Source organism: Octopus sinensis, linkage group LG13 (genome assembly GCF_006345805.1).
Source record: "Octopus sinensis linkage group LG13, ASM634580v1, whole genome shotgun sequence".
NCBI classification, from domain to species: Eukaryota; Metazoa; Mollusca; class Cephalopoda; order Octopoda; family Octopodidae; genus Octopus; species Octopus sinensis.
In genome coordinates, this window is record NC_043009.1 from 56305880 (window position 1) to 56332252 (window position 26373).

At 34.7% G+C, this 26373-nt stretch overlaps 1 protein-coding gene across 4 annotated transcripts; it reads right to left on the bottom strand.

Annotated features, from left to right (window-relative positions):
• Nucleotides 1-1684: 1684 nt before the first annotated feature.
• LOC115218508 (DNA-binding protein SMUBP-2) lies at nucleotides 1685-25902 on the bottom strand. Of its 4 annotated transcripts, XM_036508398.1 has the most exons (18): nucleotides 25264-25336; nucleotides 23756-23891; nucleotides 21337-21497; nucleotides 19983-20181; nucleotides 18884-18981; nucleotides 17776-17936; nucleotides 15889-16089; nucleotides 14773-14997; nucleotides 12214-12311; nucleotides 11028-11210; nucleotides 10700-10818; nucleotides 9626-9720; nucleotides 7883-8006; nucleotides 6692-6868; nucleotides 4826-4934; nucleotides 3090-3231; nucleotides 2494-2708; nucleotides 1685-2433 (listed from the first exon to the last, which is right to left on the bottom strand). In XM_036508398.1, exons 2-18 carry the CDS (start codon nucleotides 23827-23829, stop codon nucleotides 1770-1772), a joined length of 3045 nt encoding a protein of 1014 aa, XP_036364291.1. In that variant the 5' UTR covers nucleotides 23830-23891; nucleotides 25264-25336; the 3' UTR covers nucleotides 1685-1769. The 4 variants fall into 4 exon arrangements, with proteins under 4 accessions (XP_036364291.1, XP_036364289.1, XP_029644227.1 ...); XM_036508396.1 differs by lacking the exon at nucleotides 25264-25336 and adding an exon at nucleotides 25789-25902 and having other exon boundaries at nucleotides 1685-2708; XM_029788367.2 differs by having other exon boundaries at nucleotides 1685-2708.
• Between the last annotated feature and the right edge of the window lie 471 nt (nucleotides 25903-26373).

Below are 26373 nucleotides of genomic sequence, written 5' to 3' on the forward strand. Positions count from 1 at the left end.
CCGATTGAGGAGCATAGGCTGATATAATGGTTGCTAAACTATGATGAAGCACTAATATATATATATATATATATATATATATTTATTTATTTAAATGAAGATAAGTTTGATTTGATTCACTTTCGGAAAGAGGAAAGTCTGAAATTACCATATGCTCTTCCCTCAGGTGACTCCCTAATGTCATTCAACAATACTAGAGATCTTGGAGTGATTGTTAAAAACAATCTAAGCTGGAATTTCCACGTAAACAGCAAGGTTGACTTGGCCTGCAAGATGTGCTCCTGAATTTTGAGAACTTTCTAGTCTAGAGATGCCTACACCATCATCCTTTTCTACTCTACTTTTGCCCGACCCCACCCTGAGTACTGTTGCCCACTGTGGTCCCCTCATATGAAACAACTCATTATGACAGTAGAAGCACTCCAGAGGTTCATAACAAGAAAGATAGATGGCATGAGAGGTATTGATTATTGAGTTGACTAAAAAACCTCAATCTCTACTCTCTCCAACAACGCCGGGATTGCTACATCATTTTGTTATGTGGAAAATATTCCATCAATATTGCACAAATGATGTTGGCATCAATTTTAAAATCCATCCAAGACTTGGCCACGTGCTGTCTGCTCAATACCAAAATTTGATCTCAGTACACATAGCAACATTACATCACAATTCCTTTACCTCAACTGGTACAGCTCTCTTTAATACCATACCAAAATATATCAAAACAGAAATGGATCCCATAAAATTCAAATGTTCACTGGACAAATTTCTTCAAAAAATCCCAGACCAACCTCCTACTTGGTTGCTTGGTATTGGACAAATGTGTCTGGTGATTGCAGGATATAATTCTTTTATTGTTCTGTTTGATCAATTCAAATCGTTTAGATGCATCATGAAACATTTTTATGCTACTCAGACTGATTTAGGCAATAACTTTCCCAAAATGACAATGAGACACAAAGATATACATGCTAACACTCACACAAACACACACGTACACAACAGGCTTTCCTCAGTTTCCATCTGCCAAAATCCAGTTGCAAGGCTTTTGTCAGCCCAGGGTTATATATTTCTTTATTGCCCACAAAGGGCTAAACATAGAGGGGACAAACAAGGACAGACAAAGGGATTAAGTCGATTAGATCGACCCCAGTGTGAAACTGGTACTTTATTTATCGACCCCGAAAGGATGAAAGGCAAAGTCGACCTTGGCGGAATTTGAACTCAGAACGTAACGACAAACAAAATACCACTAAGCATTTCGCCCGGCGCCCTAACGTGTCTACCAGCTCGCTGCCCAGGGTTATAGTAGAAGATACTTGCTCAAGGCACTATGCAGTGAGACTGAACCTGATATCATGTATGTGGTTGGGAAGCAAACTTAGCTACATAGCCATGTGGAACATAAACACAAAAGTTTTATATGCAAAATATGATAGCTTAATTTTATTTCATATACAGTGCAAATTTTATTGCCTTTTATCTTTCAACAAAATATTTTTTATTCAAAGCATTTTAAATAATCAATTCAGTCGCTATTTTATGCTTACTCCCCCAAAATAAGTTAAAATAAGTTTTATATTGAAAAACTTGATAATTTATCCAAAGTCAAAAGTTATATTTTTATTAACAAACTTCATCAATGTATTGACAAAATGAAACATTTTTTTGTTTTTTTTTCCCAAGAAACTGCTGCATATTAATAAACCAGCATTAGATGTTGAATACCAAGAAAGCAACAATTTCCCTATAATTAAATAAATTAATTAGCTTTTCTTCTGTTTTTGTTTACGTTGGTCTGACATTTCTGTCAACCTCTTATCTAACTTACTTTGAAGACGAGCACTTTTAACTGCATTTGGTAATTTGCTAGGAACACCACTTCCGCTATATATGACACCATCACGAGAGATTATTTTACGAGCTTGAGCTTTTATCTCAGCTCCACAACCGTGAATTTCTGGCATGCTGTGAGATATACAATAATGAAGCCTGCAAAATTCACAGTGTATACGCAGTACATGGGTCTTTTCTTTACATTTAGGGAAACTGCATTTATTATTTACTTCCATAGCTGCTGATATTAAAGCATCAAAGTCATCTGGATCGACACTGTTTAGAGCCTTTGTCATCTTATCAGATTTGGCTTTGACTTTGGGCATTTGTGTTGGTTTAGAAGTCTTAGTGTTAGGTTTTTTACTCTTGGAACAATGAAGGATATGCAAGTCATAATTGCTTTTTAAAATTTGCCGTGAACAGTAAGAACATGTTTCAGTGTCCTCTGCAGGTTTATCAAAATCAAAAACCGGCACTGATTTATTTTGTTTCTTTACTTTCTTTGTTTTTTTATTCTGTTTTTCTTTCATAAGTAGTGATTCATCCAACAACTCACTTGAATCAATAGATATTGCTTGGTTTGTTGTTGAATCAATAGACATTGCCTGGTTTGTTGTTGAATCAATAGACATTGCCTGGTTTGTTGTTGTATTATCATCACAGTTAGAGGAAGAAACAGTAGACATTCCTGTACAGCTGTCTACAAGTTCGTTATCTATAGGTTCATTATCAACCAAGTCTTTGGAAGAATCATTTTCAAGTGTATCACTATGGCTAATTACTTGCTCATTATTTGATTTTTTAACAACTATTTGTCTGTCCTTGCCTTCTCCTTCACTGATATGTATCAAACCCAATTTGTTGGCTATCTGAAAAAAATAACAACAAAAAGAATTTAATTTTAGAATAAGCTTATATATATATAATTATTCTAAAAATAAATTTATTTTGATAAATCTAATATAGATAATATTCTTGCATTTTGGTAATATTAGTTTCACAGTTTCTTTTACAGATTTTATACTTTAAAAAAGTATAAAATGAGCGTTGGTTTGTCATCAAATTCACAAATGAACTGTATTGATTCCTATGTTATAGATTCATAACAAGATTGATTCAATGAAATACAAAAATAGTGTTTCAAATAACAAAAATGACACTACTAAAATGCAATATGTTTTAACACAAACTGTTTTTCAAAAACATCAATAAAAAAAAAAACAAGAAAAACTTGAAATATTTTTCCTTACTTCATGCACCAGCATTCTTTCAAAAGAATTCAGTGTAGATGGGAAAATTTTCACAGTTTCCTCAGAGTTTTTTGAGAAATCTGTGAGAGTTTTATGCAGTTCATTATGTCGTTTCGCATCCTTGTCGGCTTTAGACATTTTGCTGAAATAATAAAAAGTAAGAACTGTAATCCAAACTAATGAGCAGATGAACCACAATCCTCACAGACAAGGAACAAAGACACAAACTCTCCTGGGTCACTAACAGCAAAGGAATCAGTGGAGTGGACATGAGATGTTTTGGTACAGCTATGTTGACACCACCTATCTGACGTCACTGATTCAATGTTGACTTATTTGATACCAAGCATTTTAATGTTTCTCTTGTTCTCCCCACCTCTGTCTATGTGTAAGCATATTTCTGATTTTGTGTATGAGGAGAGGGAAAGTTTGTATTTCAATTGAATTCAATTAATAAATTGCATCCTCTCTCTTTATCTATATGTGTATACATACATTAATAATAACAGGGTAGGAAAAAATTTAGAAATTTTTACTACCAGTGGCCTAGCGTGTAGAAAAATTAGTCAATATACTATATATTATTCATATAAATACAGTGTATATTTAAACACATAAGAGGTATCCATCATAGGATACCTATTTCTTTACTACCCACAAGGGGCTACACACAGAGGGGACAAACAAGGACAGACAAACGGATTAAGTCGATTATATTGACCCCAGTGTGTAACTGGTACTTATTTAATCGACCCCGAAAGGATGAAAGGTAAAGTTGAACTCAGAACGTAGCGGCAGACGAAATACCACTAAGCATTTTGCCCGGTGTGCAAACGTTTCTGCCAGCTCGCTGCCTTCAAAGGATACCTGGCACACTACTGTATTTATATATGTATACATACAGATAGATAAAGAGATGTGTATATGTATATGTCTGTGCATGTGTGTATGAGTTTGCCTCCAGTACCAAAAAGGAGCTTGACATGTCTTATTATGCACAGTGAATCACCAGAAGTCTGTCTCTTGTCATCTCCTCTGTGAGGCCCAAAGTTTGAAGGTCTTTTCTCACCACTTCGTCTCCTGGGTCTACCCTTTCCATATGTTTCTTCCACAATTAGAAATAAGCACTTCCTATTATTATTATCCAATTAATTAATCAAGTGTTTGATTAATCATTTTGCCAAGCAGTCAGTTAGCTAACTTTTGTGACTTGCACCTTTGTCAATGACATACTTTCTCTACTCTAGGTCTGCTTCAAGTTTGTCTAACCCTATTTCAGATGTATTGTTTAACCCTTTAGTGTTTAAATCGGCCATATCCGGCCTGTTTTATGTTCAAACTGATCATATTCGGCCTGTCACGCCTTACATACGATGCCATACTAAAAATAAGCAAGCACACCATTGAAATCTCAAAGCAATAAGATAATGAATAATCCAAAACAATGTGAACAAATAAGCATAACAGTCAACAGAATAATCTGAACACTAAAGGGTTTAAAATTATAAACTTACTTCAAACACACAATATTTAATTATTTAAAATATGGAAGTGATTATGATTTTTATATTTGAAGAAAAGGGGAAATGAAGGATTAGACTAATGTTTTTTGTTTTCAAACCAAAATCTGAGACAAACTACAGTCAAGTTTATAATAAAAAAAAAAAAAAACATGGGTCACTCCAAAATATAGAATTACAAGAAAATTTCACAGAAGTTTAAAATATATACAATACTTTTGTTTTTCATCACATGGTTTGGGTTTTTTTCTGTTAGCATTTTTACCAATTTCAATGCCATTCATCATTTCCAATTTTCTTAAGGATGACCGGTCTACAATATCATCTGTTTAAAACAAAATTTTAAAAATTACAGTTCATATTAATTAAAAATTAGTTTAAGAGAGAAAAGAAAAAGAACCTAGAAAGATGCTTAAGATAGTTAATTGTTGATATTTTAATGAGTAATTTTAGACATTAAAATATAAACTAAAGAATTGAGTAACTAATAATTTCAACTTAGGATTCTTTAGACTACATACAATAAATAATGAAAATAAAATTTTCTTTCGTAATTATGGAACTAATTATTAAACAATGTTCAATGATGACAATGCGTACAGTACATTTATTTGTTATTCTACTCACAAGAGAAGATCACTAATCACTATTCTTATTATTATCACCATTTTTTAACATCCACCTCCCATGCATAGATTAGACAGTTTGACAGGATCCAACATTCAAAGACTGAATAACACTCCAATATCTGTTCTAGTATTGTTTCTACAGCTGGATGCTCTTTCTAAAGCCAACCACTTTACAGAATGTACTGAATACTTTTTTGTGTCACTAGCACTAGTGAAGTTGTCATGCAGCTTACAAGCCAAAGATCTCTTTTGATTGAAGAGAGGGAGGCAGCTTCGTGCTTGGAAATGAGAACTTCAATTATGAATGAAGGGGCCACAACAAAACAGGTTTCTTGTTGTTGAGGAGCTACATGTCTGCTCACATTTTGGAATAATCAGAGCGGAACATATTTGAAGGTGCATATTTTCAATTCATTTTAAAATAACACATTTTTCAATTTCTGTTTTTATTTGTGTTTTATTGATTTCAAAGCCTTGCCAAAGCAGTTACAATGTCTATGAATAATAAATAGTTGCCATATAAGATACTGTTTGATGTTCACACCATGTATCATTCTGCTTGACACCACATTTCATGTGCAAAGGTTTAGAATATGTTGGTCATATTAACTTAGATAATGTCAATACATAAATTCTAAGTCATCATGTTTGATTTGGCTAGGATTGTTATGACTGGTCACTCTTCCTATCGTAAAACCACAGACAGATTAAACAAGAGTATCTATGATAACAACAGAACTAGACAGATGTCTTACTAAATTAAAAATCCATTCTGGTTTACATAGCTAGTATTTCATAGATGGCTATCATTGTTTGAAAAAGGACCAACCATTGGTAAGAAAAACATGTATAATATGAATGGATATTTAAGAAATGAAAAAAAAAATGAAAATAATAATACATTAGTAGTGATGACTGTATGGGAAGAAGTAGTGAGGTTCAGTTTGATAAAATAATCTTATACTTTAGAAGTGGGATGATGAAGGACTAAAATGAATGGGGGAAATATTCTATGTGGTTATTAAGGCACCATCAACATGTCCTAAGCTAATAAACATGTAGATATAACTAATATGGAACATATAACCTTAGATATGTAGGCATAGGCATGGCTGTGTGGTGAAGAGGTACACTTCCTAACCATGTGATTTCAGGTTCAGTCCAACTGAGTATCCCTGGTGTGTGTGTGTGTGTGAGAGAGAGAGAGTTTATGTCTCCTAGTCATGACACCACATGATAATTGTAAACAAGCATTACTGTTACACAAGTGGTGTTGTTCATTTCTAGTCTTCTGTGAAAATATGTCCAGCCAAGGGGAAATATTACCTCGCTTGGAAATAAGGACAGATGGCTGTAGAAAATCTACCTCAACAAATTCTGTCTAATCTATGCAAGCATGAGAAAGTAAACACTGATGAGCAATGATAATGTCATTATTTGCATGAATACAAACCATTTAAATACTGATTAGCTGAATAAACAAATCCTTTATCGAAGAAATGATCCATTAACGAAGAGAGAAATTTGTCGTGTCTCATAGTTTCACTATCACAAACAACAGTTAAGTGACGGCGGGCTCTTGTTACAGCTACATTTATACGTCTGCTTTCCGATAGAAAACCAACATCTCCTAGAAAATAAAAATGGAAAACATTTTTATGAATATATTTAAATTCTTACATAATCATACAAATATGGTATATGCAACTGAAGCACTATTAAAATAACAATCTAATGAATCATACATAACATATATACACAATTAATAGGTCAATTACCACAGTATTTATTATGGATGTGCTATATTAAAAACACAAATATCATCAGATGGGAAATCATCTCAGCAGTGGTCAGCAAGAATGCAAGATGCATTTCGGTCTTTCCAAAGGACCAAGTGACCACTAGAAACATCAGAGAATGTTTTATTCATAGTTGAATACATTAAATATGAGAAAGTCTAAGAATGTGGACTGACTACAAGTATGTATCATTGAAAAGATCCAAAAAAGATATACTGACTCTGATATTCTCACTGACCACTGCTGAGATGTCTCCTGATATTTATTGTTTTCAACACAGCATGACTATAAGAGATGTTATCTCAGGATAAATACTGCAGTCACTGGCCTACCAACAGTGTATCTTTTACTTGTTTCAGTTTATTAGACTGTGGCCATGCTGGGGCACCACCTTGAAAATTTTTAGTTGAATCGACCCAACACATTTTTTGTAATGCCTGGTATGTATTCTAACAGTCCCTTTTGCCAAACCACTAAGTTACAGGGGTGTAAACACACCAGCACCAGTTGTCAAGTGGTAGTGGGGAACAAACACATGCACACACACATATACAACAGGCTTCTTTCAGTTCCATCTACAAAACCCACTTGCATGGTAGTAGAAGACACTTGTCCAAGGAGTCAAACAGCGGGACTGACACCGGAAGTATTATACATTAAGTATGATACACAGATATACATTTTATACACTTCTAAAATTATTGCAAATAATTATTAAAATCATAAGGTTTTCAAAATAGATACCAGATGTTTTTGAGATAATAATTCATAAATTTATATTTATTACTGTATGTTTTATTTTGCTTTTAGAAGAAGGTGAAAGGGAATTTGAAAAGTTTGCTCACCTTTTTCATTTGACCTCACCAAGGAAATAACAACAGCTTCTTTCTCTCGGCCTTGGAAACCATCAACTGACTTTATTTCCAATTTTGGATAATCTGAACTCAATTTCAGTCGCAGTAATTCAACCTACAAAATATATATATATTTAGCTTAAGAACTGCACTCCATGTGGACTTTGAAGCTAGCTCCTGTGAAGGGCTAATTGGGCCTGCAGCCCAAAACTAAAGGGAGCAATAATAATAATAAAGCATTTATTGGTACCCTACTAATATGGTATTACTTTAAATTCAGTTTAAATGAAAAACTTTTAAGTTCATGAATTTTTGGAGTTCTTTTAAAATTTGAATTTTCAACTGTTAGAATATAATAAATCCTCATCTAGATCTGATCCCAATGCTGGATAGATTTTTCAATCATGGGACCATTCTGATTCCAAAATGGTATAATATGTCTATGAAGAGCAAATGTAGACTGAGATACAGGGGTCTCAGATGGACAAAGAGAATTTTGCATTTATTATTAGAGAGTATATTATATGTATGCATATGTTTAAGGTGGAAATTGTTCATTATATTGTAATAACTTTGGAACAGTACTTTTTTTAATAATGATAACCAGCTGATAACATTAAACACCAGTTATAATGATATTCTGCACAGTGATAACTAATAGCTTACACTGTTTGTGTGTGTGTATGTATATATGTGTGTGTGTGTGTATATATATATATATAGAGAGAGAGAGAGAGAGAGAGAGGTTATGGTGTCAATAAGACCCAAAGGTGTCAAGTAATGCTGAGTAAGTGCTATGGACAGACTATAGTTAAGCTCCAGGTTCGGTGATTACACGAATGAGGAGTCTAACGTAGGTCATATATCAGCATGTGTATATATCAAAAAATTTTCAGAATGGAATAAAAATCCAAGGCTGTGGAAGATTTTAGAACATTTATAAATAGATCTTGCAGCTTTTCGAGGATACTTTTATATATCCCTTCATCGGAGAAGGTGTGAGAAAATGGTTAAGCAATAGATATGAAATAGAGAGTGAAGTGGAGGAATGAAAATAGACGTGAGATATGCAGAGATATTGCATCTGTAGATCCATTATTTAGGCAGAATGGTATACATATAAGATTCCGCCTAAATAATGAATCTACTGATGCAATATCCCTGCATATCTCATGTCTATTTTCATTCCTCCACTTCACTCTCTATTTCATATCTATTGCTTAACCATTTTCTCACACCGTCTCCAATGAAGGGATGTATAAAATATCCCGGAAACAGCTGTAAGACCTTCTATTTATAAATGTTCTAAAATCTTTCACAGCTTTGGATTTTTATCTCATTCTGAAAATTTATATATATATATATACATACACATACATACACACACACAGTTGAAATATATCTTGCAAATATAATAACAAGAACAACAATAATTACAAAATAAGCACAAGTTCAAAAATAAGGGGAAAAGTGTTGAATAGAATTGCCCTTACACTTTACTGATACTTTATTTTACTGACTCCAGAAGGACACAAAACAAAGTTGATTTGGCAGGAACTGAACTCAGAACATAAAGAACCATTGCTACAAACCATAAAACATTTTGTTCCTGCTTTAACAATTCTGCAAATCCATGACCTTTTTGAGGTATGTAATAACAGCAAAAAATGCAAAAAGAAATAAAAATATAAAAACATGTACATCTTAAGACAAATGTAGGATTCTAAGTAATACCTGGAGGTTGTATGGTGCAATAACTGCAATTTCTTCAACTGAAAGACCACTAGATATAAGCTTCCTTACATGGTAATTAACAATTTCAGCCTCCCCTGTAGATGGAAAAAAAATTTTAAATACAGCATCATTCAAAATGAATGGTACAAAAATAAACATACATGTAACTGATGTAAGGAATATATTGCAAAGTGTACAATTCATTTTGAATTAATTACTTTGTATAGTAAGAATACAAATATAATCTTTCAAGAATCACAAAGAACAGTGGTTCTCAACCATTTTTTGCCTATGGACCCCTTTGATTCCTATTTAATTTGGATGGACCCTCAAGGCCATTTGATGTTTAAAAATTCCTTAGGAGTGGCTTTGTGGTAAGTAGTTTGCTTATCAACCATATGGTTCCGGGTTCAGTTCCACTGCGTGGCACATTGGGCAAGTGTCTTCTACTATAGCTTCGGACCGACCAAAGCCTTGTGAGTGGATTTGGTAGACAGAAACTGAAAGAAGCCCGTCGTATATATGTATTACATCATTAGATACGTAGGCATAAACATGGCTGTGTAGTGTAGGGATTCACTTCCCAACTATATGGTTTCAGGTTCAGTTCCTCTCAGAGGTACCAACTGTTTTCTACAACAGTGCTGTGCAGGCCAAAGCCTTATAAGTGGATTTGGAAGATGGAAACTGAAACAAGCCTATTGTGAGTGTGTTTGATCATGTCTCTTTGTCTCAACATCACATGATAGTTGTAAACAAGCATCAGCAGCATGTAAGTGGTATCCTTTATTTCCAGTCTTCCATGAAAACATGTCCAACCATGGGGAAACATTAGCTTGCTTGGAAACAGGTGAGTGTAAGTGACAGGAAGGGCATCCGCCTGTAGAAAATCTGTTCCAACAAATTCTGTCAGACCCATGTCAGCATGGAAAAGGTGTTGAAATGATGATGATGATGGTGGTAGTGGTGGTGGTGGTGGTAACATTGCAGACAACTTGCTAGAATCTAATTACTTCCTTACATCAAATTATAACAAATTAAAGAAAAAGAAAAGAAAAGAAAAATTATGCAAACCTTCATTGCCCTTTGATATTTCTTCTGGAACTTCCAGTTCGGGCAGATTACAACCAGCAGTGTCAATCAATATTAGTGGTTCTGTGGTAAGTTCATTTTCTTCTATTCTTTCCAGATCCCTAAGAAAATTTATGAAAATGTTTTAACCCTTTTCTTACCATGTATAATAATTAATATAATATACAGTAACATCATTGAAACCATAAAAGCATTTTAAAAAGAAATTCAAATTTCATTAATATACTAACAGTGGTTCTTACTAAAATAAATGTTACTAGATATCTATAATAAGAACAGATATTCTTCAAACAATATCATAAATCCTTACTTTAGAAGATGATTTTTAACAGAAGAATCTGCAATGAGTTCATTGTCATACAGCTGTTTTGATGACCATTCCATAATATGCTGATGCATTCGGTACTGAGTGGCTAGCATTTTCTTCACTTGATTTCCATATTCCTTCAAGACTCTTTCCATCAGTGTTATCTCTAAACCTGCACTAGCTGCCCTTCAAATACAGAATAGAAAACAATTAGAAACAAAGAACCAAATACCAAATTGAAGCTTAATGAAGTGAAATTGCCCTAGCATGTAATCTCATACAACTTTAGTGCTAGGGACATCTACTAAATTTTTGTATAAGAAATGACAATTTCTCAAGCTGGATTGCCATACTCTAAAAACACTTGATTCATTGTCCCTCAGACTCTCTGTATCCTCAAGGAATCTCTGTTTGTGAGAATGCATCAATACAAATTGCTGATTCCTACATACAGTATTTAGATATATAAATGAAACATAATGAAAAGCTGCCCTTTCAAAACACAATTCTCCATATCCATTCTATTAATACACCAACATCACACGAAATTATTTCTGCCTTAGTTGCTGAGCTCACATTCTGTAACTCTCAGAAGAGGTTAAGTCAAAGTGTGACCTTCTGTTCTAGACATGCATTCAGTTCTGCCCTTTGACCCCAGCAAACCAGAAGTTTCTCCCTCAGTAGATTTGAAACCCAGCAGTGTTCATGCGTTCCCATATTTATAATTATTATTCCAAGCCAGATTGTAAGGGCAGTGACACAATTTTCACAAATTTATATAACATCAACGTCACTGTCATCATTATATCTGCTTTTCTATGCTGGCATGGGTTGAAAAGGTTGCCACAGTTCAAGTCTGTTCTTATGCAATGTTACTACCCAACTAGAGAAGATGGGAGTTGTGCCTCACTCTCATGTTCCATTGTAGGCATCTTTCTACAACTGGATGTCCTTCTAATTGCCAATCACTTTACAGAGTGTACTGGGTGCACTTTATCATACCACCAGCACTAGAGAGGTACTCATGTTCTTAACAAGACTAGAGCCCACTCTATTCAATGTTGTCTGTGACTATTCAAAGCAAATTTGACTGAGAGGAGGAATATGAATATAATGGTCAAGACATCCCTATTTCCATCACCACCATCTTACAGAAAAAAATTAAAATGTAAAATGTGAAAATACATACTCCTTTGATATAATAGTTGGTGGAAGCTGGCAGTGATCTCCAGCCAAAACACATTTAGGAGCTCGAGGAATTGGTATCCAACAGGCAGCTTCAGTTGCCTAAAAACATAGAAAAAATATTTTTATAAAATTTTAAGATTTGAATTAAATTAAAATATCAAAAGGATTTTAACAAATCCTTATAATATTGATTCTTAGACATAAAACAACAAAGAACTTTTTCTTCTTTTTCTTTAACTTTCAGTCAGGAAGGAAAGCATTGCTCATGACCTGCTACAGGGCCTCCAAGACTGGTGGAAGAGAAGGACAAAGAGATATCCTCAAACCAGTAACCAGGCCTGAATTCTTGCAACAGAGTGGCCTTCACTAAAGACACCAAAGGTGCCAGGTAGTGGTGTTAAACTGGGCAACAGATAGGCTATGGTGTGATTTGAATTCAGAATGCAAAGTGCTGGAACAGATATCACAAAGCATCTGGTCTGATACCTTCACTAGTCTGCGAATCCACAACCTGAAAGGATAAAAGATGAAGTAGACCTCAATAGAATTTGAACTCAGCACTAGATACAGTCGAAAGCTTTGCTGATGTCAAGAGTAACAACAACACTTTCATCCAAGTTTGCAAAGTGTGAGGAATCTACTGAAGCATAGAAAATGAAGGTAGACTTTCTTAAATCAAATCCTTCTAAGAAGAAAAAGAGATTCTGAGTGACAAAAGAAATAATTGTTTATGACTGCCTTCATTATCTATAATATGTTACAAGCAGAAGGACCAGGTTTCACTTGGGTTATAAACTCATAGCCTTAGCACAGTACCCTTTGCTTGTCGTGTAAGATTAGTGTATTTCTCAGAAAGTAATACTTACTTTTAACACTCAATGGTTTTACACTTCTGTACATTACATGCACATATTATTCATATAAGTGCTTCTTCATATACTCTGTTTCCTGTCTTGCCATGTTTATCACTGAGAATGTCAACTCTGGAACATCCAACATACAGCTGACCATGTGAGAAACATGGTTGAAGGAGGTTAAGTTGAAACCTCAAGTCAGAATAACAAGCATAAATACTATAATGTTTCTATAGCAACTTATTGCCTCTACAATAATACAGCTCCTCTATAACAATATTAATCTTCTTCAACAACATAATGCCTCTTTAACATGGTACTTCTACAACATAGTTCCTCAACAACACAGTTCCTCCACAACAATGCAGAGTCTCCGCAACAATAGTCATACAGTTGGCACAAAGTGAAAAATTGGGGAGAAATTTGATTAAATCAAATCCATTATTTACCAGGTTCTGATTCATTGACCTCAGAATGATGACAGAGAATGCTGACCAAAAAAGGATTCAAGCTCCAACTTAATCCCTTGATGCCGGTATTACCCAAAGCATGTGAGACACTGCTCCAGTTTTTTTTTATCTAATAAGGCCACACAAACACACAAGTGCCAATGAGCTCGCTTCTATTTATATTCACCGTTACAATAACATAGCATCGTACATTTACGTCTACCGGTTTATGAAAACGGACTATGTGAAGCTATTTGTCATAATATGATATGCATGAGTTATTCTGCTCAAGTTAAAAAAATAACTTGATTGTGGTACAACTCAAAACACAGTATTATGCATGTAAAGTATCCGCATGGTCTACTGCTAGTCTCATGACTTGAACGTAACCTAAAATAGCTAAGATAATGCACAGGAGGGCGAGCGCGCGCACCTCAAGAGATAAAGTACATGATAGCAAATGTAAACATACGTCAGCCGCTAAAAAGTCTGTGATAGATGTAGGGCAGCTCTACATCGTATATTTACGTTAACCACGGGTAGGCAAGCAAAACTGTGATCGCATATTTGCGTCAACCATTGTCAAGGGGTTAAGGAAATGAAGTGAAATGAAATAACAAAGCATTTTGTCAGCTTCTCTCTCTCTCTCTCTCAGGTCAATTATTCACCACCCTAAGAGGGGCATCAGGCCATAGAAAATCTGCCTCAACAAATTCTGTCTGACCATATAAACATGGAAAAGTGCACATTGAATGATAATGATGATGATGGCTATGTGATTGAGTTTTGGGTTCAATCTCACTGCACAACACATTAGTAAGTTTTTTCTACTATAACCCTGAGCTGACTAAACCTTGTGAATGAATTTGGAAGACAGAAACTGAAAGAAACCCATTGTATAATAATACATACGTGTCTGTGCATGATTGCATGTGTGTTTTATATTTGCATCAGCACTTTTCAGAAAATCATGCAGGCATGTGGTATAAGAGATCTCATACTTGAAAATCAGATAAGGTTAGTGACAGGAAAGGGCATCTGGCTGTAAAATAATGCCTCACAAATATATTCACCTAACCCATGCCAGCATGGTAAAATGGACATAAAGCACGTGAATGAATAATTAAATATGTTGCACAATAAACATAGCATCCTATTTGAATATCTAGATTGTATATCCAAACTATAAATGATGGATACTTTAAAAAAAAAGATGACAATATGAAACATTGTTTAATAATTAATAAAGAGTATTACCTGTGAACATTCATCAATGACAACCATGTCAAAATAATTATATTTCAATTCTTTAAGAGATCCATCATCAGATGCACTTGTTAAGGTGGAGAGGATAATGTCAGCACGCTTTAGGATTTCAGTGCTACTCTGTAATGTTCTTTGACGAAGTTCTTTTCGCAACACCTTTATCTCTTCTCTATATTTATATTTTTCACCATTTTTATTTGATTTCAACAATTGACTCTAAAAAAAAAAAGATGTATTTGACTATATATCATTGTTATTTTTGCATGTCTTTATTTTATCTTTTATTTAACAGTGAGACTACAAAATTGACAAAAAGCCATATCTTTTGTCATTCGTCTTAACGTACAAGCTCTAACATTATAACATTTTTCTTATATTTGCTGCTACACTGTCAATAACCAAGATGTTTATTGTTATTCATTTAAAATCAAACCAATTGAATAATGATGACGATGATGAAAATATAATATTCATCATCATTGTTAAAGCATGGAATCTGTGTTGTTAAGGTTAGACAGTCTCTTAAAAGACTAACTATAGTTATACTAACTAATGTTATAAGAAAAAACCTTTAGTAAGCACAATCAGTGAAGGCGTATAGCTCAGTGGTTAGAGCATCGAGCTTACAATCGCGAGGTTGTAAGTTCGAATCCTGGACCGGGCTGCGTGTTGTGTTCTTGAGCAAGACACTTTATGACATATTGCTCCAGTTCACTCAGCTGTAAAAATGAGTTGCAACGTCACTGGTGCCAAGCTGTATTGGCCTTTGCCTTTCCTTTGTATAACACTGGTGGCATGGAGTGGGGAGACCGGTATGCATGGGCGACTGCTGGTCTTCCATAAACAACCTTGCCCAGACTTGTGCCTGGGAGAGTAACTTCCTTGGTGCAATCCCATGGTCAGTCATGACCGAGGGGGGTCTCAGCAAGCACAATCTGAAATAAGCTATAGTTGCAGAGGAAACATGAAAATGTATAACATCACATATATTTGTATGCATGTATGTATGTAGGTAGGTGGATAGGTGAGTGGGTATTTTTCAGGTAGATAGACACACGGTTAGTAATAGATATACAGATGAATCCGCAACCTGTCTAGTAAACTTACATAAGCTTTATCCAAATCCTTCTTGACATCCATGATTAGCTTTCCACCATCACTCGATGAAAGAATTGCATCTAAACAATATTTTTGTAGATGCGGCAATTGACGAGCTGGATGACCAATACGAAGAATATTCTGTTTCAGCTGGGCTAATCTGTCCACAAGATTATCCACAGCAATATTTGATGGTGCACACACAAGAACCTAGAAAAAAAAAAGTATGGATGCAGACATCACTGTGTGATTATGAAGTTAGTTTTTTCTTTCTTTTTTTATTGCCCAGAAGGGGCTAAACATAAAGGGGACAAACAAGGACAGACAAAGGGATCAAGTCGATTACATCGACCCCAGCACGTATCTGGTACTTAATTTATCGACCCCGAAAGGATGAAAGGCAAGGTCGACCTTGGCAGAATTTGAACTCAGAACGTAGAGACAGACGAAATACCAATAAGCATTTCGCCCAGCATGCTAACATTTCTGCCAGATCACCGCCTTATATTATGAAGTTAGCTTTGCAATCATGTGATCGCAGGTTCAATCCTAGACTGTGGCATCTTGAGTAACTGTCTTCTAGTGTAACATCAGGTTGACCAATATCTTGTGAATAGAATTTAGTAGATGGAAAGTGCAAGGAAACCTTTTGCATGCGCGTGTGTGTGTGTGAGGGGTGCATTTATGTATATATGTATGTATGTGTGTTTGTTTGCATTTGCACCCTATGGAAGTTGGGAGCCGTGGGAAATGTTGTCACGTATGACAACACAGTCTGTCCCTTCACATCTTCATAAAACCAAATGACTGAATTATGTGATGAAGAAAAGACATTAGCACAAAAACTGCTATTTGAATCATTTCAGCAAGCAGAAAGAGATAACTCCTGACATGCTTCAGTTTCTTTCCTAGCTGCATAATCAGCAAGATGTTGCAGATGACCCACCTGTCCATCTCATGCAAGTACGAAAGAACAATGATGATGAGCATTTCCAGTTAGGTTTTTTTTTTAATACTAACTTAGACAGTGACTGAATAATTTACATCAGCAAGTCTTATATAACTCTTCTTGGCTTTCATTGATTTGAAGAAAGCATTTGACAGGACACCATATTCAGTAATTTGGTGAGTTTTGAGGAAATTAGGTACAGACAAATGGCTTGTGCAGGTGGTTCAAGCTCTGTACAAGGGTTCAGTAAGTAAAGTGATGAATTCAGAGTGAAGATAGGAAAGCATTAAGGTTCAGTCTTTACATCTCTTCTGTTCGTCATTGAAAAGCCATCATTGAATAGTTTAAGATTAGCTGTCCATGAGATCTCCTATATGCTGATAATCTATTTCTTATAGCTAAATTCATAGGAGAATTAGAGAAGAAATTCCAGGCTTGGAAGCTAAACCTGGAACTGAGAGGCCTTAAGGCAAGCCTGACAAATAGGAAGGTTTTAATAAGTAGGAAAGAAGACGGGACTCTAGCACCCTCAGGGAAATGGCCTTGGTATGTAGAAAAGGGGTAGGTATAAATTCCATATGCTGTACTCAATGTAAACTAAGGACACACGAGATATAATGGAATCACTGGGAGACAATCCAAGACTGTAAGCTTCATATACAATAGATGCACTGAGATAAAATAATATAAATTTGTCCTATTTGACTGACTTGGGACTAACTGGGATTATAGTAGAGACACTTGCCCAAAGTGGAACTTAACCGAAAAGCATATAGTTGGAAAGCAAACTTCTTAACCACACTACCATGCCTGTACCTGTTTCAGGTTGATAAAATAAATACCAGTCATATAATGAATTAGTTCAACAAAACATGCTACTTTCCAATAAATAGTAATTCTCAGTTTTATGAATGCAAAGTTTTTTTTTTATAATGGGAAGTATATACCTTTTGTTTCTGCTTGACAGCTTGCAACAAAATCTCAATAACTGTGGTAGTTTTTCCTGTACCAGGTGGGCCATGAATTATAGCAATATTCTTTTGATTTATTGCAAATTTCACAGCTTCTCTCTGAGATTCATCAAGATTTGTATTGTAAAATGTAAAATCTAAAATAGAAAAAGAAACATGCTTATAAAAGAAATTTGTTAATCCATTGTGAGACATGGGAGGTTTCAGGACCATTTTTTTCTGCCTCCCAAAATTTATAGGCATATAATGAATATAATCAAAAATCATATGGTCAAGAAACCATGCAAAGAGCACTCTGTATGCTCTGTAAAATGATTGGCATTAGGAAGGGCATCCAGCTGCACAAACCATTCCAAAACACACAATGGAGCCTTGTGTGGCCTCCAGCCTTATCAGCTCCTGTCAAACCATCCAACCCAACCCAGCATGGTAAACAGATGATAAATAATGAAGAGGAAGATAATGTCAGTCTTCCATCCTCTAACAAGTTGAACAGTTTGACAGGGTCCAACAAGCCAAAGGACTATGTTGTGCTCCAGTGTCTGCTTTAGCATAGTTTCTACAGCTGGATATCTTTCTTGAAGTCAGAATGCTCTTCCTAATGTCAAGTTATCCGGGTAAAAAAAAAAAACTGTAAATATATTTATAGGATAGATATGTATACATATTTATCTTTGAAAATGATGCAGTTTGGATCTGTACCAAGATATGGTCATATTTTTAGAGAGAAAACTGCAAAGGATAGATATGTATACATATTTATCTTTGAAAATGGTGCAGTTTGGATCTGTACCAAGATATGGTCATATTTTTAGAGAGAAAACTGCAAGAGAATTTCTTAACTAAGAACAAACCAATCTACTTTGCATTCACCAATCTGAAAGCTCAACCTTGAAAGAATGGTTTAGAGTTTGAAGGCCTAAAAGCCACCATAGTAAAAACCAAGGATCTCACTGCTAACAGAACACTAAGGTGGCTCTGGCTATTAGAGAGGAGGAAAGAACTATGATGCTATATATTCACACTCTCTAAAGCATATTTGTGAATTCAAAGGGTTGTAACATACAAGACAATTGCAACCTACCATGACATTTTTCTGAAGAAATGAATTTATGATTAAATAAAATATCCAATAAATCGCTGGCTCTTCCATTTCCTGCTTTATGTAATCCACTTACAGCACTGAAAAAAATTTTAATTGAATTAATTTGATTGAAAATATTCATTGACAAGAAAATTCTTTATAAAAGATTTTAAATATCTACTGATAACATTAATATAATATGATTTTAATAACTATGCCTGACCATACAGCAATATAATTCTGCATACAAAATAGTGAAGAAACAATATGGAAACCCATTGTATGGATGTTTGTGTGCATGTATGCAGTGTGTGATTGTACATGGCCTAGTGGTTAATGTCTAGGGCTCACAAATATAAGGTTGTAGGTTCAGGTTCTGAACCAGGTAGTACATTGTATCATTGGGAAAGGCACATCATTTCCTGTTATTTTAATCTACTCAGTTAAAAATGCGTATCAGCCTAGTACTGGCGCAGGAATGGCTGTGTGGTTAAGAAACTTGCTTCTGAAGCATGCAGTTTCAGGTTCAGTCACACTGTAGCACCTTGAGCAAGTGTTCCACAATAGCCTTGTGTTGATCAAAGCCTCGTGAATGCATCTGATAAGCAAAAACTGAAAGAAGCTCATTACCCTTCACTTGTATGTGTGCACAAGTCTGTGCATTGTTTACATTTGCGCTTGTCCAAAATTTTTGACTTACAAACAGTAAAATTGTTGCCGTTTCTCCTATCAATGTACCATCTGTTGACATTGCACTTTGGAAAATGCATAAAGTAAGAGGTCCTTTACTTGAAAAGTGGGTAAAACTTATTAACAGGAAGAGCATTCAGTAGTAAAATATTACCTCATTATATGAGTGAATATATGAATATGTATGTGTGTATGCATGTATTTGAAACCATACATAGATTTTAAGAAAATTGGTTTTTGCTCAACAATTGTAAAAGTCAAATAAACTATGAAATTCAAACTATTCAACTCTTTAATTATTCTTTTATCATAGCAACATAATTACATACTAATTAAAAGTTAATTTTCATTAAATAAAACACTAAATTAGGGAAGTTAATAGAAATTTAAAAATGGAATATGAATTTACCTTTTTAATCTCTTATAAGTCACATCGTTGGCAATTTTGAGAAGTTTGTAATGAGCATCAGAAGACATGGTCTCTATGTCCTTATATTCATCAAATGCTATTGAAATACTGTTAGAAGTGGTCTTGGAAACAATACCAACTGCAATATTCTCAGACTCTGCAGCATTTTTCTGATTTAAACTGAGCTGAACAATGTCACCTATAAAATATAAAATGAATTCAATTATCTATTAACAGTTGGGACTGAAATCAATAATTCTATGTGTATCATGAGACATTATGGGAAACCTTTCAAGACATGAGCATAGCACTAGAAGGTGATAGTCAAATTTTTAAAAAAACATAATATTGCATTATGTAAATTAAATTTTAACTGAAAAAAATATTTCTGTATAATTTATTGATACTTTAATGAAAGACAAGGAAGGCTGGAAACAAATGATATCACATGCCTAACAGTGACAATTACAACTGTTATATATCAAGACAAGAACACACACACCTCTACATATATGGTGTAAGTGTGGTTGTGTTGCATCCCATCTACATGGTTTTGAGTTCTGCCCATTGCGTAGCACTTGGGACAAGTGTCTTCTACTACTGCCCAGGGTCATAAAATCTGAGTGATCCAGTGTGATAAGGCTGGACCTTTGAATTACAGACACAGTATATCCAATGGGCCTCTATACAATTTATGTCTATCAAAATTCTCTTCTAAGGCTCGAGTCTATTCAGGTCTATGGTGAAAACACTTACCCAAGATATCACAGAGTGGAATTGACCTTGGGACTTCAAAGTTGCAAAGGGAATTCTTAATTACTTAGCTGTGTTTACATCTAGAGGAGCAAGGTATCAACCTTTAAAAGCTTTTCAGGACTAGGGACATCATTGTTTAACATCCAATTCCATGCTTGCATGAGTCAGGAGGAATTTGTTGAAAAAGATTTTTTATGGCTGGACACCTTTCCTATTTCCTCACCTATTTCCAAGCAAGGTAATATTTTACCATGGAAGACAGGAAATGAAGCAACATTGCTTGCATGATGGTGATGCTCATTTGCAACCATCACGTGCTGTCAAGTCAAGGATACACACAAACACACACAAAAACATATATATACATATATGACAAGCTTCTTTCAGTTTCAATTTATCAAATTTGGTCAACCCAGTGCTATAATAGAAGGCACTTAGCCAAGATGCTGTACAGTAGAACTGAATCCAAGACTACATGGTTGGGAAGCAAGGGTTCCCAACCATGTGGTCTTCATTATATTTCATAATAAAACAAAAAATACATATAAAAATACAATATTAATGTACATTGTGTAATTTTCAAAATGTAAAATATTACCTGGTGTAAATGAATGAGATGGTAGTTCTTTCTTCATCCATGGTTCAAGTTTAACAATCATACGACCATAAAAACCAGACGCCTGGCTAGCAAGGTGCAGCTTTAGAAGGCAGACTCCTTTCTTTTCTAATTGTTTTGGAGGAAGTTTCTCATAAAAATAGCTGGAAAACCATTTAAGAAACAGATTAAAATTCAATGCCTAACCTAATTTAAAAATGAAAAAAATAGCCTTTTCTGATAATTTCAAGAAATGAAAAATAAATTCTTAAAACTAATTACCATTCTTTGCATATTTTTAACATTTTATATTTTACTTGTTTCACTGCATTCAAGGGTTTAGTCAATCAAATCAACCCCTTATTTTTTAAAGTCTGGTACTTACTCTATCAATCTCTTTTGTCAAACCACTACGTTGTGGAGATATAAACAAACCAACACTGGCTATCAAGCAATGGCAGTTGGGACACAAACACACACACGTGTGTGATGAGCTTCCACACAGTTTCTGTCTGCCAGATTAATGTACAAAGCTATAGTAAAAGGCATGCAGTGGAACTGAACCTGCAACCACATTGTTGCAAAGTGAACTTTGTAACCATAATGTGATGCCTGCACCTGCATCATTCATATTATTTAAAGTAATATGAAATAATATAACATTGGGTGATGTTCTTGCTTAGTAACTGACTTGATCTGAGATTGTGTTGAAGCTGGAACGATTATATCTTGAAAGATTCAAATCTTCATCGTTTAAAATACATTTTCCATGTTGGCAGGAGTTGAACAGTTTGACAGCAAATGGCATGACCAGGGGTCACACCAGATTCCATTGTCTGTTTTATCTTGGTTTCTACAGTTGGATGTCCTTCCTAATGCCAACCACTTTACAGAGTGTAATGGGTACTTTTTACAGGGCACCATCACCAGTGCTTTATTACATGGAAAACACCAATGCTTTTTACATGGCAAACCAATGTATCTTCATGATCATAAACATCATCATCATCATTTTAGTGTCTGCTTTTCCATGCTTGCATGAATTAAATGAAATTTGTTGAGGTAGATTTTCTATAGCTAGAAACCTTTCATGTTGCCAAGTAACTAATATTTCCCCTTAGATCAGACATGTTATCAAGGAAAACAGGAAACAAATGACACACTACTAGTAAGACAGTAATAATCACAACTATATGATGTCAAACAAGGTGACAAACAAAGCTACACACAAATACATATGATGGGCTTCTTTCAGTTTCCGTCAACCAAATCCTCTCACAAGGCTATGGTCGGAGCAGAGCTTAAAGTAGAAGACACTTGTCCAAGATGCCATGCAGTGGGACCCAAAACTATATGACTGGAAAGTGAACTTCTTAATTACCATTATATTTATATTTTGTCTTATTTCTTAAGAGGATCTCTCCATACTAGAAAATACCAAAATGCTTTGTTGTACATCATCAAAATAACACACACACACAAATTTCACTGCATCTGTTAATTCCACTGAAATACATTGAAACTGTGTCAGTTATTATGTCATAAATCTACAAAATATTTTGACAGTTGATCAGTAATAGCAAGAATTAAAACAAAAGTGAATGTCACAGCATGTGTTTGTTTTAAATAGCTATCATGGATTTTACATGATGTAACTAACTGGCACTACAAAAAAAAAGTCAAACTTTAATAATCTCAACAATGTTTCAGAATAGAAAATGAGATTTGTGCATAGCAAAAAAAAACCTATATACTGAACCAGAAAGAATGTGGTTGGGAAGCAAATTCTTAACCACACAGCCATGCCTGCACACACACCCACAATTTTGTGGGTGTTTACCAGGTCAGTTGCCAGACGTCAGAGCTTCAATGTATCTATGCCCTGGGAAGCAAGGCGTTCAGGGTATAGTAGATGCCTGATGGAGGGTATTCGCTTGGTTGCATGTCTCTGAACAGTTTCCAGGAGGTCAATGACCTGAGCAAGATAGGGGTAGCAGACTTGTGATGCAAATTCTAAGTGTAGCCACACCATAGCCATATACAGCCTTAAATAGATAGCTGGAGAGCGGCTGACAAAGGGCTTGATATGTGTTGAGAAGGAATCTTTAGGGGTTTGGATAATTCACTTCTGGAAACATGGGTGTTTCATTCATCATCCTTAAACAACCCTTATTTAGAAACCTTTGGAGTGGGTTGGGCTGCTCAACCTGAAGAAAATTCTAATTGAGCCCTTGCAAGGTCATATGCTGTTCATCTTGATATGAGATCACCATGTTGTGCCTGGTGTACCCTTATCAGATGAGTAGCCATGATGAGTATGCTGGGCTTCATACATTTGTATTCCAGTGTCACTTTGAAGGCATGCACCGCTTTCTCACTCAATAATAATAATAATAATAATAATAATAATAATAATAAATACCTATTTTCTTGTATTTCTGCATTCCGCTCTTCTTCAAGAAGTGCTAAAGTTTTTGAGACAAATTCCTCAACCATTTTGTAAAAATTTTATATACAATAGGATATGTTATGTTCTCTTTCTCTCTTTCTTTTTATGGCTGAAAAACAATGAGTAATATTAGTTAATGAGGTTGTTCTAAGGAAATTTGTAAAAGTATAAAAACAAAATCACTTTAACAGGCCCACCACCACCACCATACAATGGAGTGGATTATTTGCAAAGGTAGTGGAGACTTGCGAAAAATTCTATTATGGAAATAGATGGATGATTTAAGTTCCCTTCACAATCTGAAAAGTAGATTGTTGGAGAAAAGACCCTGAAACATTTGTTTGGATATTTGGTATCGTATGTACCACTACAAAACTGAACTTAGACACATGGAACCTGGAGAAAACAGAAGTGTTGAAATTCTCCGTCGATTTCCAGTAAAGTGGTTCTTGTGGATGAATTGTCCATTTAAGACTGAAAGATACCTGATTTAAGAAAATAATGTTTGTAAATCATATTTTGTTTGCAGGAAGGAACAAATCGGGTTAATTTCACCGAAGTTTAAAGTGTTACAAAAGATTTCATTTTTAAATTAGGTTAATCATTGAATTTTAATCTGTTTCTTAAATGGTTTTCCAACTGTTTTTATGAGAAACTTCCTCCAAAACAATTAGAAAAGAAAGGAGTCTGCCTTCTAAAGCTGCACCTTGCTAGCCAGGCATCTGGTTTTTATGGTCGTATGATTGTTACACTTGAACCCTTAATTACAGACGTGGAGTATTGGTATTTCTCTCTACAAATTTTAAAGACAACTCAAAACACTGACGACAGAAGATCAAATTAATTCCTATATTAATTCTTACAAGTGTGGAGAAAAATATTTAAGCTTATTCATAATTGTACTTTGTTGTGTCTGGGGAGAGTCATCATCCAAAAACGAAATATCTCTGTACTTGTTTTGTTTGTATTCTTAAAACCGGAACGGAATTGCAAAAATAAACGGTGAATGTAAACGAATTTGTTCCTCACGTATAGATCTTTTGAAATATAGAGTGGGCAAAACAAAAGTCATGAAATATAAAAAAGTGGTTGGTGCAACAGCTGAAATCACCAGATTATGCCCACAGATCGCAGACCGAACACAGAGTTCTAAACACTGGTTATATATCATGATCAATGGACCATACCGAACAAATACAAATTTCTGGCTAATTCTCAATAAAACATTAGAAAAAATTTGAATTCATATGACTGGACAATATTTGCTTCAACTTTGTTAAATTAAATTAGTTCCTGTGTTTTCATTTCTACGTTTCATAACATTTCTGAGAAGTTAGGGTAAAGATGTTTAATAGTTAAAACTTAAGGGGAAGATGTTATAACGACTGTTCTAGTGGCAAAGGGAGTTAAAGTGATCCAGGAAGAGTATAATACAATGTAGTAGTATTTATATTATGGTTTTATTAAGTTAAAATACGAACCATACGGACACCTGAATTACAAAACACCCAAACACTTTCCAAGGTACCAGTTTCTGCGCCACACACGGATTGCGCAATGTTTCGCATAATTACGTCCCTTGTATTATTTCAATAAATAAAATAACCTACCTATATTTCTTTCGATTTTTCACAAGTCGATCTCCCCAAATTTAACAATGTCTTTTGAGTTTGACTTTTTTAAACTTCACACCAGACATAAAATATCCTCAATTGTTATTTTTTTCTGCAAACGTTTAAAACTTAAAACGCGTACGTGTGGCTGTGTAAGTTGTGCTAGCTTTATACATGAAAGAGAAATTGTGTATGGCTAGAGGCATCTTGATGAGACCAAACTACGCGATTATATGGGCATGGAATAGATATTTAAGCTATTTTGTATTTTTTTTTTAGTGTTATAATCATTTATTCATTGAAGTTGTCTAATACAGTGGATCATATGTCTGTAAGCAATGACCTCTTGTACAAAACAGTAGGGGCCACATAGAAACAACATGCTAGACTCACTATTTGCAGCTAATAAATCCTTATTTTACATACGTTACCTTTAATGTTAAGTAAAGTGGGTTTATTACTGCTGTATATTTTCTCAACATAAAACAGCACACCTTAGAATTTTTGGTGACATTCAGTAGTAGCACGTGTAATGTAAATAATACTTTATGAGACAACGAGGAAGCTTGTGATTATTAATTCAACTAACTTAATTGTTGTTTAATCGGATGAGGGTTGCCTGGTCTAGTATTTTGGGTGTTGCAATTGTAGGTTCGATTCCTAGACTGGGCAGTGCGTTGTATTTTTGAGCAACGCACTCCGTCGCTTCGACATCTGACTGCGTGGCACTTTCGGCAAGTGTCTTGGATCTATTCCATCTCAATCACAGATTTTAAAACTTTTTTTTTTACTAAACAGCTTGAAACTTCGAATACTGGTAGAATTTCTCATGTAGAACATGGTTTACTCTGAACGTTTTAGACAAAATTACACTATTCGAAGTTTCAAACTGTTTAGTTAAAAAAAGTTAATTATAAAAATCTGTGATTGAGATGGAATAGATCCAGTGTCTTCTGCTATAGTCTCGGGCCAACCAAA